Source organism: Salvia miltiorrhiza, chromosome 1, assembly GCF_028751815.1.
Source record: "Salvia miltiorrhiza cultivar Shanhuang (shh) chromosome 1, IMPLAD_Smil_shh, whole genome shotgun sequence".
Classification (NCBI taxonomy): domain Eukaryota; kingdom Viridiplantae; phylum Streptophyta; class Magnoliopsida; order Lamiales; family Lamiaceae; genus Salvia; species Salvia miltiorrhiza.
Window position 1 is genome coordinate 42,820,548 of NC_080387.1, and position 16,249 is coordinate 42,836,796.

General features: G+C 31.6%; 2 protein-coding genes across 2 annotated transcripts; both read left to right on the top strand.

Annotated features, from left to right (window-relative positions):
- Positions 1 to 5,081: 5,081 nt before the first annotated feature.
- LOC131025867 (uncharacterized protein At4g22758) lies at positions 5,082 to 7,377 on the top strand. Its single transcript, XM_057955654.1, has 3 exons — positions 5,082 to 5,558; positions 5,783 to 5,996; positions 7,053 to 7,377. Exons 1-3 carry the CDS (start codon positions 5,265 to 5,267, stop codon positions 7,226 to 7,228), a joined length of 684 nt encoding a protein of 227 aa, XP_057811637.1. The 5' UTR covers positions 5,082 to 5,264; the 3' UTR covers positions 7,229 to 7,377.
- A 6,439-nt stretch (positions 7,378 to 13,816) lies between these two features.
- LOC131025872 (uncharacterized protein At4g22758-like) lies at positions 13,817 to 14,987 on the top strand. Its single transcript, XM_057955658.1, has 2 exons — positions 13,817 to 14,323; positions 14,770 to 14,987. The coding sequence occupies exons 1-2, from the start codon at positions 13,912 to 13,914 to the stop codon at positions 14,847 to 14,849; spliced, it is 492 nt and encodes a 163-aa protein (XP_057811641.1). The 5' UTR covers positions 13,817 to 13,911; the 3' UTR covers positions 14,850 to 14,987.
- Positions 14,988 to 16,249: the final 1,262 nt, after the last annotated feature.

A 16,249-nucleotide genomic window follows, 5' to 3' on the forward strand; every position in this document is an offset into this window, starting at 1 on the left:
ATTCTAATATATTTATGGTCGAATTATGTCATACATGAATACATGATATATATGTTAGGTGTGATTTTTCACTTCTGTGTAATTATAAGCAAAATTTACCAGTGGACGTCTCGATAGCTGCTACAGATTTCTCTCATCATTGAAAAAAAAAAGAAGCTATTTTTATTGTTTACTTATGCATGATAATGGTTCTCAACAAATTACCCCAACTAATGTTGTAAAAATTTATTGCACATCAGATTAAAAGCGCACATCATATCGTATTGGGAGCAACAGTTGCAAGAATTGGTAGAAAGTTTTGAGATTTTTTTTTTGTTTGATGTAAAAGTTTTCAAGAACGAAGAACTATATATGATGTCATTCTCCATAAACTCATTCCATTGTATTTTTTGTTTTTTGGTCTAGCTTTTTTTTTTCCCCCTTCCCCTATACAAAGGCATGTAACTAAGCATGGTAGCCAAACAGAATTGGGCATATTTAATCTCAGAAAAAAAAAATATTAGGCATATTTAATGTGATTTGTGGACTATTTTTTTTTTTTGAAGTATATTTGTGGCCTATTTATTGTGAGTGAATTACTTGAAAAACATCAACAAACAAATCAGATAAGATCTGATCTTCTGTTTTGGAATGATCTTCCATTTCCTATTCCAACCATCGAACTTTTGCCACAAAAATTCCAAAACCATCTACCAAAATTGAACATAAAAAGTTACTTACTAAATATTAAAATACACACTTCCTCAAAAAAAAAAAAAAAATATTAAAATACACACATGGTGTCATGGTTGTACTAGACGATGAAATACAAATTTAAAACATAGAATCTCGTTTTACAAATTCCAATAATCATCACCAAAACAATTTCAATACCACCAAAAAAATGAAAGGAATTCGAAGTGAGGTTGTTGAAGCACATCAACTCAAATGAGTGTGAGAGAGGTCAAAAAATCATCACTTAAGTGATGAGACTCGGGTTCGATCCCCATTGGGAGCGAATTTGGTGATTGGAGAGATAAGGTGGGCTTGGTGATTTCTTGGAGTGTTTGGGTACTAACTGTTAACTTCTAATATTACTTTGTCCGATAAAAAAAAAAAAAAAAAAAAGGTCAAAAAATCAGATCCCATAATGTAAATGAATGATACGAACCAATCATGATTTTCAATATAGGAGACCCACACCTACTAAATATACTATCATTCCTAATATTTCCCATTATTCGTAACGGGACACCTAAATTGGACAGATAGCACCAAATTTTAAATGTCAATTCTAATTTATAAGTACGTAAGGATCTTAATTTTAATCCAAACATATAATCATACCTTGAGTTTTAACTTATCATGAATGTCTCTCTCTATATTCTCTTTTGGGAATATGAATGTATTAATATAAACTCTTCCCTACTATTCGTTTTGGACTTTCATAATGTCGAAACTCGCATATAAATTTATTTTTAATTAATTATAAAATCATAAAATTATGTGCAAATCGTTGTGCGAACTCCATATATTGTATGTCTGTATCACCAAACTAAATTATAAAAAGTTTACTTTCTCAAAATGTTGAACTGAAAATTTAAAAAATATAGCTCCCATCAATGATTTTTTTGCATCTGCCCATTACTTAAGGAGCCCCTTAATTGCATGCTTTTCTGTTTGTTTTTGTTTTGTATATTTCTGTTTGAAGAAAAGCATAAAGAAGGCAAAAAGCGGTGTGGGCTTTTATAATTACAGGGAATTGGGCCTCCAAGTAAAGATGATATGGACCGAAATGTTTTTAGATGTTTGGGCTGAGTCGACAATTGGTCCATATAGATATAATTAAGAAATATTGAATTCTGAAGACAAACAACTGAATTGGCCATCTCTTCACGAAGACAAAAAAGTAAGCTGTTTTGTTGTGTTGAAGCAGACGGTGGGCTCATTTGGTATCAACTGCAATCTTGGCATGAGATGAGACTTGAGAGATGGGGATATTAGAGAGAAGGTCTTGAGCAGGAGATACACTGAGAGAATGGTGATTTTGAGAAGAAAAAAAAAACAAAAAGATTTTGGATTCGTTTTAAAAAATACTATTAAGCATGACATTATTTTGATTAATAAGCCTAATGAGATGGAGGGAGTATAATCGGGTGGTTTGCGCGCGGGTTACGCATTAATGACACTAATATGACCATAAGTATCATTCGTGCAACATTGCATAAGAGAGAGTATATGACACTAATATGACCATAAGTACTATTCGTGAAACACTCTAAATGAAGAATCTATACCCTAAATGGCTTTAAATGAAGAATCTAAACCGTAAATGTATAATCTAGATTTTATGGGGAAGTATTCAAAATGGTCATATAACTGCACTCATCTATATAAGACAAGAAAGTGTATCAACACAAGTATATAATACTATTGGCACTAATATGATCACTAATACAGTAATACCATTCGTGCATGGCATTATTGGCACTAATAGTGCCAAGTGTACCAATTTACTTGATTTTTTTTTTCTGTTGGTACTTTTGATACTAATAGTGCCATGTGTACCTAACCCGCGCGCACCCGAGTTTGATCCGTCCTAATTAAGGGCAAAACAGTTCTAAAACGTAAAAAATTACCAAAATTTGTGTTTCCTTCTTCAAAATGACCATGCGTTGTTTCAAATTGAAATTTGGGAAGATCTCCAAATGAAATAAAGGTATTATATTTACACCACAATATTATAGAATTGAAGAAAAAACCAAAACTTACTAATAATGTGTAGATTTACAATTAATAAACCCTTTTAAATTGTAGGTCTCTCTCTCATTTTTTTTTTCTAAAAAACTTTTTATTTTATTTATAAAAATAAATAAAATATTTCAAGAGTTTATAAATATAGTTCCTTAAGAGCTTATAAATTATTAAAATATTTGAATAATTGAGCTTATAACTAAGTTGGAGAGAGAATTTTTAATTAGAAGGAGAAAATATTTATTAAAGAGAGAAAATCGAAAAGAGATGAACTTGAGAGGGTATATGATTAAAATAATAAACTATAATTAAATAATATTTATAAATTAATTGTTACATATAAGATAATGAAAAAAATAAGTTGAGGTAGATGAATTTATTTTTTGAAACTTATTTTTAGAGCTTATAAGTTGTTTGAGAGCTAATTTTACCAAACATTTGAAGAAGTCTACATACCTTTAAATAACTTATAAAATATTTTAAAGCTTTTCTTTTAATAAAAAATACATAAAATATACGGAATGACCCAAAAAAAATTATAGTGTATTGAAATTATATAATTTATGAAAATGTTGTTCGTTATTATTAATATTATGCTTGTCTTTTAATTAAAAAAAAAAAATGCTTAAAATATACGAAATGCTAAAAAAAAAAACGGGGGCACCTCCGTACAAATTTAATTCCCCCCTCAACTAAATTTCTGACTCCGCCACTGACTCGGACACCCCAATTTTGCGTAACAACGACATTTTAGATTCTTGTAGATTATAGTTTTATTTTATAATGAATTATATGGTTTATTATTTATTAATTTGGTCGTTTGATTATTGGATAAGTTATACATAAAAAAAGGATTTGATTGTTGTGGGCCTTGTGGCTAGACTTATTAGTGGATCGAACCCACACTTAGCTTATATTTAAAAGCCAAATATTCAAAATTATGAACTCATCAATGTGGGGCTCCTAATAATAAAAATTATATAAACAGCCAAACTTTAAGATTTCACGCACAGTATATATATGTTATTGTAGACCTGTCCCTACTCTTCGTTAGAGTCTCTTTTTTTTAAATGACGAGAAGTATTTATTATATAAGTAATCAAATAAGTAATTCACACGCAAGCAAGATCTCTATACCATATAAATGTGGAAAAATTATTTACACGTAAACGGGATCATTATCCACACAAAAATGAAAAAATATATGCACATACACGGGATTTAATCCAAAATCTCTCGCAAAATAGAGTCTTTGGGCGCATCAATTTTATCACTTGAACTACGCCTCATTGACCATTAACAAAAGTCTGTAGTGTCTTCTCTTTGTCGTTTAAATTCAGAGATCTATGTAAAATATACTCTCTTCGCTTTTTCTTATAAGATGTTTTGATTATTTGTATTAACAATTAAAAAAAAATCAATTGCTATTTAGATAATGATTCTTTTAGTCATTGAACATTAATTGTCCTTATTGAAAAAGTATTCTCGTTTCTTATATACTATCTCTTTATAATCAGATAAAAGAGAAATTGCCTAGAAAAAATAAAAAAATAATAATGTAAAACATCTTATAAAAAAAATTGAGGGAGTATTTTATAAAATAGGATTTCGTGAATTACAAATGATGATGTTGGGTTGAGCTTATAAGCTCTTTAAAAGAATTTATAAATTGTTTAATCCCATTTAAAATATGTGATAAAATAAGCTTCTAAATAATTTATAAACTGTAAAAATAAGCTCCTAAAACGTAAGTTACTATAGCCGAATTTTATTTTTTCATAAGCTTATAAGTAATACTAATAATTTTACACACATTATTCAACTATGATTTGTTATTTCTACTATCATATACCCTTCTAAGTTTATGTATATTTAATTTTCTATCTCTAACAAAAATTCTCAGCTCAAAATTCTCTAAGCAAAATTATTTAAATACTTTTAACAACCTAATCTCTTAAAAACTTAGGATGCGTTCACTTTGATGGATGGGAAAATGAGGGATAACAAAAATTTATGCATTTAAATGTCTCATTTCTTATCCCACATTTTACACAAAAGAGAATTTCATCATTTTTTCTTCCTTATTTTCACTTCAAGGAGGGATAATATTATCACATAAATGGAGGGATAATATTATCCCTCCTTGAAGTGAAAATAAAGAATAAAAAATGGTGAACTTCTCTTTTGTGTAAAATATGGGATAAGAAAGGAAACATTTAAAGGCATAAATTTTTGTTATCCCTCTATTTAGAGGATCAAAAACAAACACACTCTTATAATATTATATAAACTCTTAAAATATGTTAGTATAAGATTTTTAAAATGAATTTAGTCAAACGCCCCTTCACGTAATAAGAGAACAAAGGAAAAGAATAATATGTATGTTTGTATGTAAATGGAGTAGTAAAGATGCATCAACGAAGGAAACAGAATAAACCTCCCACCTCTCCACTCCTCCTTCCCTCGCTTCCTTTTCTTATACACTAACTACGATTCTCTCACTCTCCAACTCCAACCCCCTCTCTCTCTCCATGGCTGATGACCACAGAGATTTCCGAAGAAGGAAGTTTCCGGCCAACCGGAGAACCGCCAGACGATCGCCGGCGGAGGCTCGGCGTAGAATCAATCCGGAGGCGGGAAGAAGTCTGTCTCCGAGTCCATCGGAATACGCCAATTTTCTGAAGAGATACAAGTCGGAGCCATTTCTGCCCAACTCGGCCGGCAGAGAGGTGGCGGTGATCGTGGATGAGGAGGCGGAGGAAGAAATGCTTTATCGGCCGCATACATGTACGGACATATTTTTGCCCCCTTCAGGATCCCTACAGGTAATCCATTTTCGATGTGAACGTAATTAACTATCAATCGAATTACTCGCGATCAGATTAACTAATTAGAATTCAAGGTCTCAATACTCTGTTACTGATCATCACTCATCGAATTGATATATCAATACATCATTAATTATCCAAAATTGTGGCCTGTTCTGCTATACTGCGATACAACAACATAAATCGCAGATGAGGTTGAAAAAGGAATTGTGTGATTTTAGGTATACAAATACAATAGAGATGCAAAGGTAGTGGTAAATGTGACAGTGGAGGGAAGCCCAGGAGCAGTTAGAACGATGGTTAAGTTAGGAGCGGACGTGGCGGAGACGATCAAGCTGGTGATCAAGAAATACAACCAAGAGGGAAGAACGCCGCCTCTTCATGAAGCCGCAGCTGCAAATTGTGAGCTACACCACTCCTTTTTCAGTCTTCACAGTAAGTTCTCTTTCAACTTTGGGATCTTTATTATTTCGTGAATTAATAATATATTGTTATGAAAAAGAAGAAGAAGTATTTATTAAGATAAAAAGGATTAAAATAGAAACTCTTGCAATTTCACTTCTATTATCAAATAATTCACAATTATTAAACTCCTTAGTCTTGAATTAATATACAATCACAAAGCTTCTAGTCGTGAACTAACCGAATTTTACTTACAATTTATAGAAAAAGCTTCTTAGTCGTGAATTAACGACCCTGTTGTGCCTACTATTCATAAAAATAACTTTTTTCTATGGTTATTTTTTAACTTTATAATAACAAAATGAATATTTTAATATATTAACTCTATTATTATTTATATCCTCAACTTTATTTCCTGCGTTTTGCCAAAAAAAAAAAGACCTTCCAACATTTTTATCAAAACTGTCATTGGATCAAAATTGGGGCATGAAATATCAGTTGAGTTTCATGTGTATTTATCCAAGTTAAAAATTAAGAGTGCAAAGTCAGATTCCTGACGCCTAAATTTTGATCGAGTGATAAAAATGTTGAAAGGTCAGCATTTTTTTCTTCTTCTGCTTATTTCGAAGTTGAGGATATTGTTGCAAAATGCGTCAAGTTCAAGGCATAAGTTGATAATAGACCTTCATTTTATCCCAAAATTATTGGAGTATGTGATACCTTTGGCTTGATTGGGTGTATACGCCTCAACTTAGTTTTTTGCAGAGTAATAATAACCTTCAAGACTTCAAATCTTTTGGATTGCATGGATTAGTTCTTGATGTAATGGCGATTAATGCTTAATTAAAATTGTGGCAACAAAAAGAGCAGACAAATTGCTACATTAATAAAAGGAATATATACGTTGAGTGTCGTTAACGTTACAGTTAAAATGACCTCACTCACACAATTATTCAGCTACAAATGAAGAGGGCACAAAACAACACCCCTTATATTTAATTTCAACTATTTTTCAATCAATGAAAATCTGCACTGTGTTGCATGAGTAGATTAATAATATTACTATTTACTTCTGTATTTACAAAATAGGATTGAAGAAGTCAGATTTGATCGGTGATATTGGTAGTAGAAGTTTCTATCTTCGCAAGCAGAGTATCAACAATCATGAGGATGAAGCAGCACAGATTTCTTTCCTTCCAAAATTCATCAACAACCTCATTCGAGCAACACAAAAGTTATGCAAAATATTTGGCTGCATTTCTTGATTTATTTATTTATAACAAATTTTCATACATATGGTATATATTATGTTGTTGCTCTTGGTAGTATATAGTTTGTATATATCATTTGATGCCAATCATCGTCTTTGGATGTTGGGGCAAACATTGGGAAATGGGGAAGGCTGCATTGTGTATATGTTATTTTCATCTAGAAACTGCTCAATGTTCAAACTACCTCCAAACTACCCACCAAAATGGGTGCCCCTATAATGATACTTTTTAAAAATAAAATATGTCTCTATCTATTTTATACTCCATATTAAAGAAGTGGTTTATATCCATTTTCACTTTTAATACATTTTCTTTTAATTTTCGTGCTTAAAAAAATCGTGCCATTATAAGTGGGACAAATAGAGTACTAAAGAGGTTGTTTCATTAAAAAAAATATTTTATTCTTAGAAAAGGAAATTCAATCTAACTATAACTCCATTTAACAAAGTCATGTACCTATTATTATAAATTTGACTAAAATAAGTACATGGACTTTGACAGTAGTACGTAAAACACATGTGTTGGTCATGTACCAACTACTCGGCGCCTTTAAAAATAGTTATTGTTAGTAATAGTATGCGTACTATATATGCTAGTTTAATATTATGTACACTTTTATATATAAAAAAAAATCTCTACACTTTTTAGATATATAAATATGTATATTAAAATAATATATACTCCCTCCGTCCCTGAAATGGCTTCCTCTTTGGGGACGGCACGGGTTTTAATAAAAAGTTGTAAAGTGTATTGATAGTGGAGAAAAAGTGATATAATTATTATTGGAAGTTGTGAAAAGTGTTATAATTAGTATTGGGAGTGGTGAAAAGTGAAAAGTAAGAATAAATAAAGTATTATTAGTGGTGGGGTAGGTTTCCAAAAATGGAAAAAAAGAAAGAGGAAGTTATTTAGGGGACGTCCCAAAATGGAAAAAGAAGAAGTTATTTTAGGGACGGAGGGAGTATATTTTTATATGGAGTTTATTCCTTAATATAATTTGATGTAAAACCCACTTTTTGGACTAATTAGGACGCTCATTCGTGCGATGCACGAGGAACATCAAAATTAAATGACATATTTAAATAAATAAATATAAATATTAATTAGAATCAAAATATATATAAATACAAAATATGATCCACGTCAATTACTCAATAAAATTTTGAATCTAAAAGCATAAATTTTCAACTTTATATAAAGTGTAATAAAATTATAATTATTAGATAATTTTAAATTATTTGATGATGATAATAAGCATTACATTATTATTATGGAGTATTATGCATCATAATAAATAAATATTTATTTTCATACACAAACATAAATAAATAGTTGTAAAATTTTAATGAAGAGGAAAAATAAAATATTTTAAAATTTAAAAATTTAAATTATTCGTATTAAAATTATTTTTGATGATTTTTTTTTACCATATTAAAGATCTTGCCACGAACTTAAATTTCAGATGCATATTTGATTATTTTTTTCATGAATTAAATTAAACGATATCTAGAAAATTTTAAAATAAAATAAAAAATGGTAGGAGAAGAGAGAAAAATAGTAAAAAGATGGTGATAGAAGAGAGAATATATATATATATATATATATATATATATATATATATATATATATATATAGGGTTAGCTTATATTGAGATTTTAAATTTTTTGAGATTTTGAGATAAATGAACATATCAATAAATTCTTTGAACATAACCAATATAACTGATGAACATATGAATCTATTTAATTTATTTAAAAAACACGCCACTTGTAGGGATTGAACCCCAGACCAACGCGCGTTCATAAAAAATTAATTGACAAGTTCATCAAAATGTACTTATATGTTCATTTATCTCAAAATCTCAAAATATATATAAATCTCAATTGAACCAATTCCTATATATATATATAGAATATAGATTTATTATCTTGTTAATTTTTTTTATCGAACTTCCAAAATTGTAATTGTTGGAAAAAAATCTCAATTTCGAAGATGTCAAAATCGAATGATAACAAAACTCCCATGATAACCTATTGATATGTCTTGAATTTCCGCTTCAGTCAAAATGTACGGTATGCAGTTTTGGGCTTTTAGCCCAATTTGGGTGTTATGTTTCAGTACTATATATACTTGAGATCTGTAATTTGTAACCCAAGCCGCATAATAAAATATGTTCTCCTCTCTACCCGTGGGTGTAGCCAAATTGGTGAACCACATAAATCTGTGTCTCCTTTACGTTGTCTGTTTGATTGTGCTCTTTAATCCTAATCTGTCACAACATAACCAAACTAGTTGATGGATCAGGAAGTTCCCAGCTAGAGTGCAGTATGCTGAAATCTAAGTCGATAAGAAAAGACTCAAAGAAATTCTATGAAGAATTCAAGGTTGATAGAAGTCCAAGTGAAGAGATCATACCAACTAATAAAGTAGATTCTGCTGAAGATGGAGTTCTAGCTGAAGACGGAGTTCTAGCTGAAGTGAAGATCCAGAGGAACTAGCTGACGACGAAGACTCAGTAGAATCATGAGACTTAGCGGATGTGCAGATTCAACTAAGAAATAAGAAGGAACTGATCGGGCATTGCAACTGACTTCAAGTCTACTGCATTGTTCCCACTACAGATCATCCGTACCTGACAAACTGCAAAAGGAAATCCAAAGTTGTAGAGTTCGCCATACAAAGTTGTACTACTCGACAAAAACATTTCAGATGCAATCCAATGAGAAGATTTCAACACACAATGTATCAAAATTAAAGAAGGCTCTCTCCAACGGCTCTATTCAGTCTCGTCTATAAATACAGTGGAAGATCATAATACGTGTGCCGTGTGGGCATTCCGATATTGTTGTGCACTTAATTCCTTAAGACCATTCTTAGAGACCTAATGGTTAAAATAGGACCGTAACTTTTAGGATTTTCAGAAAAAAGACTATATGTTACAAAATTTGAAAATGAGGACTATAACTTTTTTCTTTAACATATACACTCTTGTTTCGGGCCCAAAATTAATTATTCGAGCTTTTGGTGCCACCTAGAGCCCGTTGCTGATGTGGCCATGCCACCTAGATGCTTCATGACAATTGACATAAAGTGAGGATATCAAGTGAAAATTGGGGATCAGAAATATTGCTACATTTTTTTTTTCTCTTTTAAGCTGAATTGTGTTTAAAAAATGATTATACAAAAAAGAAGGGAAAAAAACAATTGCCAAAAAGTCGACATGGCACGGCCACATCAGAAACGGGCTCTAGGTAACACCAAAAGCCTAAATAATTGATTTTGGGCCCGAAACAAAAGTGTAAATGTTAAGAAAAAAAATTGTAGTCCTCATTTTCAAATTTCATAACATATAGTCCTTTTTTTGAAATTCCTGAAAGTTACGGCCCTATTTTTACCATTAGGTTCATTCTTAGACAACAACAATCGTTGAATAGGAACTTATTCCATGTAATGTTCCAAGGCTACAAGCTTATACTTGTGAATCTATATAGTTCCTAGACTAGGCAATTCTTCATTGTAAACATCTTTAGCCTAGATCCGAATATACTGAAGTATACCCAAATGTTCTTTATTGTGACAATATTTTCACTTAGTTGGAGACGCTCTCTATACCTTCCACCCATAGTAAAAATAGGTGTCGAAGTTAGGAGAAGTCCAATAAGTAAGCTACATGTGAGTAGTTTGAAAGTTGGCAGAGAAATGGGTGCTATCGAAAAATAGCATACAAAGGCAATCCGCATAAATTGTCAATTACGATCATGACCGCGAAACTCGTGGATCAGCTTAATCTAACTAGCTAATCAATTGACTTGCAATCATAAAACAAAGAATCCTAAAGTGAAGTGGATTCCCTGTTCGACAGGATTGTGGACATAAGAGCAGTTGTCTCCGAACCACGTTAAACCTTTGTGTGCTTTACCTTTACACATCACAATCTTATATTTGTTGTAATTAAGCATACATTTCAATTGCATGATCTTCATCAAACTTAGTGAGTATTCTTTAGAGGTTTGTTTTAAGCATAAGATAGAAAAAGAGATATTTATAAAGCGAGTTATACAAACCACTACATTTCGCATGCACTTTAGTTACTAGTCCAACTGATTTGTTGAACTGTTGTTGATCACTATTTTCTTAGCAACAAAAATACTGCAACTAACACAGTGTAATTGTAGTGTAGATAGTAAACACATATCATATCCACATAGACTGTTAAGCGATAATGCTCTAAGTAATCCTAATAAAGCTCTAACTAAGATGAATGAATGAAAACTAAAATCAAAACAAAGCAAATAAAACAGGAGAATAACTCAAATAATAAAAGTCTCTAACCCTAGGATGTACTATTGTTAATCAAACACATGTATTCAACCTATTGATTCAACTAACAATTTTAATTCAGCCCTGATGAAAGATCACTGTACTATTTATAATCTTTTCTAGAGAACAACTATGAAAGCAGACTAATAAATTCCCCCATACCATTCAAGTCTCAAGAGAATAAATTACTCCCAATAGCTTCCAATAGCCCACCTATCACATTCAAGTCTCAAGGCAAAACTATATCATACATTCTTGAATTGACTGAACAATTATTACATTCAAGACTCAAACTGAACAACTAGACATGCAAATTATTGATCAGGTAATTCATAAGAAATCAATCACCAAGATTCATAAATCACAAGCTGGAGGGCAAACTGATATCAATAAATTAAACACACATATTCAATCAACTATGTACAAACCCTAGGTTCCGATAGAGAAACTAGCCAGACATCACAAAAGAAATCCAAAGCATAATAAATAAGAAAGCAATAATAAAAATTGAATTATATAAAACTAGGAAGAAATTCTGAAATAACAGCTGAAATCTTGAATCTTGCAGAAAATAAATCTAGTCTATAAAAGCAATAAAATTCTAAATGTAAAACTGAAAAATATAAAAAAGGAGATAAAAGAGGTGAAGAGAAGTGTTTAATAGGTCAAGAAAAAGACCTATAGGCACATGGGATAAATACAGTACCAACCTCGAAAATAATGATAAAAGCCCAAAAACCCGCAAAAACGAAGACAAAACAGCGTGTTCGGCGACCAGAACGTCAATCGTCATTCGGATCGCCGAAATTCTTCATCATCCAAGGCTAAAATAGGCGCTTGCCGTTTTGTTTTGACTGTTGCGTGCGACTTTCTTGTTTCGGTCATATCTCCCTCATTCGAACTCCGATTTGCGATCCGTTTGAGCTTACGAACTCCTATAAAATTGACATCATATGAACATTAAAAACCATAGTAACATGAGTGTTATCAGTTGTCAATATGATTGTTAACTGGTAACTTAGTGTGAACAAGGTTATTTGAAGTTTGATCAGACTAACTCTTAGCTGATTAGATTCAACTTTAGCTGATTTATTATTAGTTGCCCGTGTTCCTTAGACACAATTTCGATCAAGAAACGAAAAAGTTGTAATTAATGTAGTCTCCCTTCCCATACACCAATGCACACTCGCTCGGGACCAACAATAATCAATACTCAATCATTGAAGTGTGCGTTAGTTGGTCTAATGGTAGAATGGTTAATACTTGATGCCAAAGGTTTTGGATTTGAATCCAGGATGACACGATCTTTAATTTTTTTTAAAATAATTATTAATTTATAAAAAAAGTACTTAATCATTAAATGTTTAATAATGAAATTTATAACACATTATGATAGTCTAACAGACTTGCTTCAAAAGCCCACAGTTAATTTTGTATTCTATGTCAATGAATATCCAAATTTTAACTCCAAACTCAGACATATGCAGAAAATTCAAGGAGTTGAGTTAACAAGGAGTAAATTTAGTACAGATCGAAAGATTAAAACATTTTAAAAACAATATGCCACGGTGTCTAAAGATTGGAATTTAATTAGCAATTAATTCTATATTAAACAATAACATAAATTATACTCCATAATTGACATTGATGTAGTGAAACGTGCCAATTTTTAACATAATTATCAATCAAACCATAAAAGTGGGTAGGAAAAAGAGTACACATACTAACTCCCCTGAGCCTAAAGCTGTCTTCAGTTAGAGCTTTCCTCTAACTGAAACAATTTCTCGATTCCTATTTACTAGCTACCATCAAACAGTAGAACATTACATGTATTATTTTGAATTATTATTTGTTGGAATTATTATGAACTATATAAGATTCCTTTTTACAGAATCGAGGACCTTTTTAACTATTTTACGTATCATTTTTGACAAGTATGATTATAAGAGAATTCATGTGATGTCGTATTCTGTATTCGACAAAGACAAAACTCGATCAATTTCGCAGAACTTTCCCTATCCCATCACCATGCAATGATTTCTTTTTGGCATGCATTATCTCCCAATAAAAGAAATAACCACCAATAATCTGCAAGCTATATACTTATTTCTATTTCTTTTATTTCTAAATATATGTTTAATTTATACATGTGATGGTTTTTATATTATTTTATAATATTAATATTTCAATTTGATTTTGTCACCATTTCGAAGTCACAATCAAATATTTATTTGATATATATATTTAATTTGTACGTGCTTCTAACGCAAATATGAAACATAAAACAGAAAATATATATCAGAAAATATATATCGTATCCTGGAAATTGCGTACGTATATGTATATCAACATAATCTATGCTATATATACATATATCTTGTGAATTCATGATACCAAAAAAGCGACATTTCATTTCGTGTTTTAAAGTTTTTGGTAAAATTTTAAAATCTTTGCTGCAAATTAGTATGGGCTCTTTATCTCCACCCCAACGGCAGAATTACGGTTTGGAGAGAGGCGCACCTCCGCAGCGGAAGAATGGCAGCGGCGGAGCGGCAGACGTGAAGCGGCGGCAGTTGACAAAAGTGTTGTTTAATGTGAGCCTGCAAAACAGTCTGTGGCCGGTGCAGGTGATGATGTCGCCAGAGAACACCGCCACGGAGCTGGTGAAGGCGGCGATAGGCGTCTACGCGGAGGAGAGGCGGCGGCCGGAGCTGCGGTGCACTGATCCCGGCCGCTACGAGTTGCACTATTCTCAGTTTAGCCTCGAAAGTGAGTTCTCAATTTTGTCATTTTAAAATATAATGCCACTACCATATACTTAGCTAAACTATGAATTCGAAATATTTGTTTTTAATTAAAACAAATATTTCTTTCAAGCCAAAATATGTTAATATTCTATGTTTGTAGGGGCGGAGCTTGGGGGCTCAAGCACCCCCAACATTTTTTGTGTGGTGTTTTTAATTTTATAAATTTGATTAACATCCTATAAATGTATTTTAGGTCTGTGTTATTTAATTAAGCCAAATTCTCTCATCATACTTGGGGTTACACAATACACATGTGGTCAATTTGACTCAATTTAACGATTACTTTTTAATCATGTTTAGTATTTAATTTATTTTACTGTATATAGAAAAATTGAACATGATATATTGTATCATTCTGTATATAGTTTGCACAAACAAATTTTAATATGGCATCATATCATGGTGAAGGTTTGAAGCCAGAGGTGAAGCTGATGGACTTAGGGTCTCGAAATTTCTATGTAAGTGCAAAATCTGGCACTGCAGCCTAAACATGAATATATAACATTTTCCTATATATAGTAATAATATATAGCGATCCATGTATATGTAAAAATACATGATAAACGCTATGTACGTAAAGCCATTGTTTCTATTATATATAATAGTCATTCTTAATTAAATTTCAATGCTTGCTTATTTCTAATTGTGATTACATATTTACATATATTAGGAGGTTTCTAGATTTAGGACATATTTTGTTGTTGTTAAATTTGTACAAGATTGTTTGACGGTACTCAAACCTACCACCTTTGATTAACCTTAAATATTAATTACTCTATCATTATACCAATATACGAACATTGATTTAGAAGTACATATATACCTAAACAGGGCTGGTCCTCTTTTTCAAGATGTGTTTAGAATTTCTTCGACAAAGCTATAAAAAAAAAAATTCATATATACGATGATTTGTTTGATTAGATCATAATAAATCGGATTAAATAAGTCATTTTGTAAGAGATAAAGGTTGACCACACGTTATTCTTAAATAATAACGACTTTTAAATTTTGACGTCAAAACATGCATTTCCCGTTACGCATTGGTGTAGAAAAATAGAGTAATGAAATAATAAGTATAAATTTCGAATAGGAAATAGACTAACATTGCGCAAGCACCTTACAAATCTAATTTATTAAGGGGGTTGTATTCAATACATAATTTATTTATTTTTTTGTATTTCAAAAGTCTATAGATATTCAATTTAGATTTTAAGAAGTGCTTAGAAATATGTTGGTATTCAATTATGATTTTTAAATATCCATCATGATACGATCCTTGTCAGACCGTTCAAACGAACACGCTAACGGAAGACTTGATAAACGAACGATAGATGAATGAAATCCCAAAATATATGAATCTAACCCACGGAATGATCTAGGCGACGAATCCCTAAACCCCAACGTGAAATTGATGCAGCAACTCGGTGACGCTGAATGACACCCGACGAGGGTTGGTTGAACTCGCCGTTACGTCGATAAGTTGAATTCGTCTTGGCAAAATCAAGAAGAATTTGAAGCTCTCAAGAGAGAATAAAACTCACAAATTTTATAAATCAAAGGTTCTTGTTTTTCGTTCTCATGCAGCAGCCTTATATATAGGCAAAACTAAACCTAATCTAATTAAGGAAACAACTTTAAAAAACAAGGAAACGAAAAGAAAACTTGTTCGGCAAGTTTTTGACAACTCTGGCGAGAACGCCAGCTCTAGAAACATAGCCTACTCTGCTCTGGAGAACGCCAGCTCTGGAAACATAGCCTACTCTGCTCTGGACTTCAGCTCTGAAAGTATGCTCTGCTCTGGCAATCTGTTCTGCTCTGAAGATATACTCTGGCGTCTGGACTTCAGCTCTGAAAGTATATTCTATTCTGGCACTCTGCTCTGCTCTGA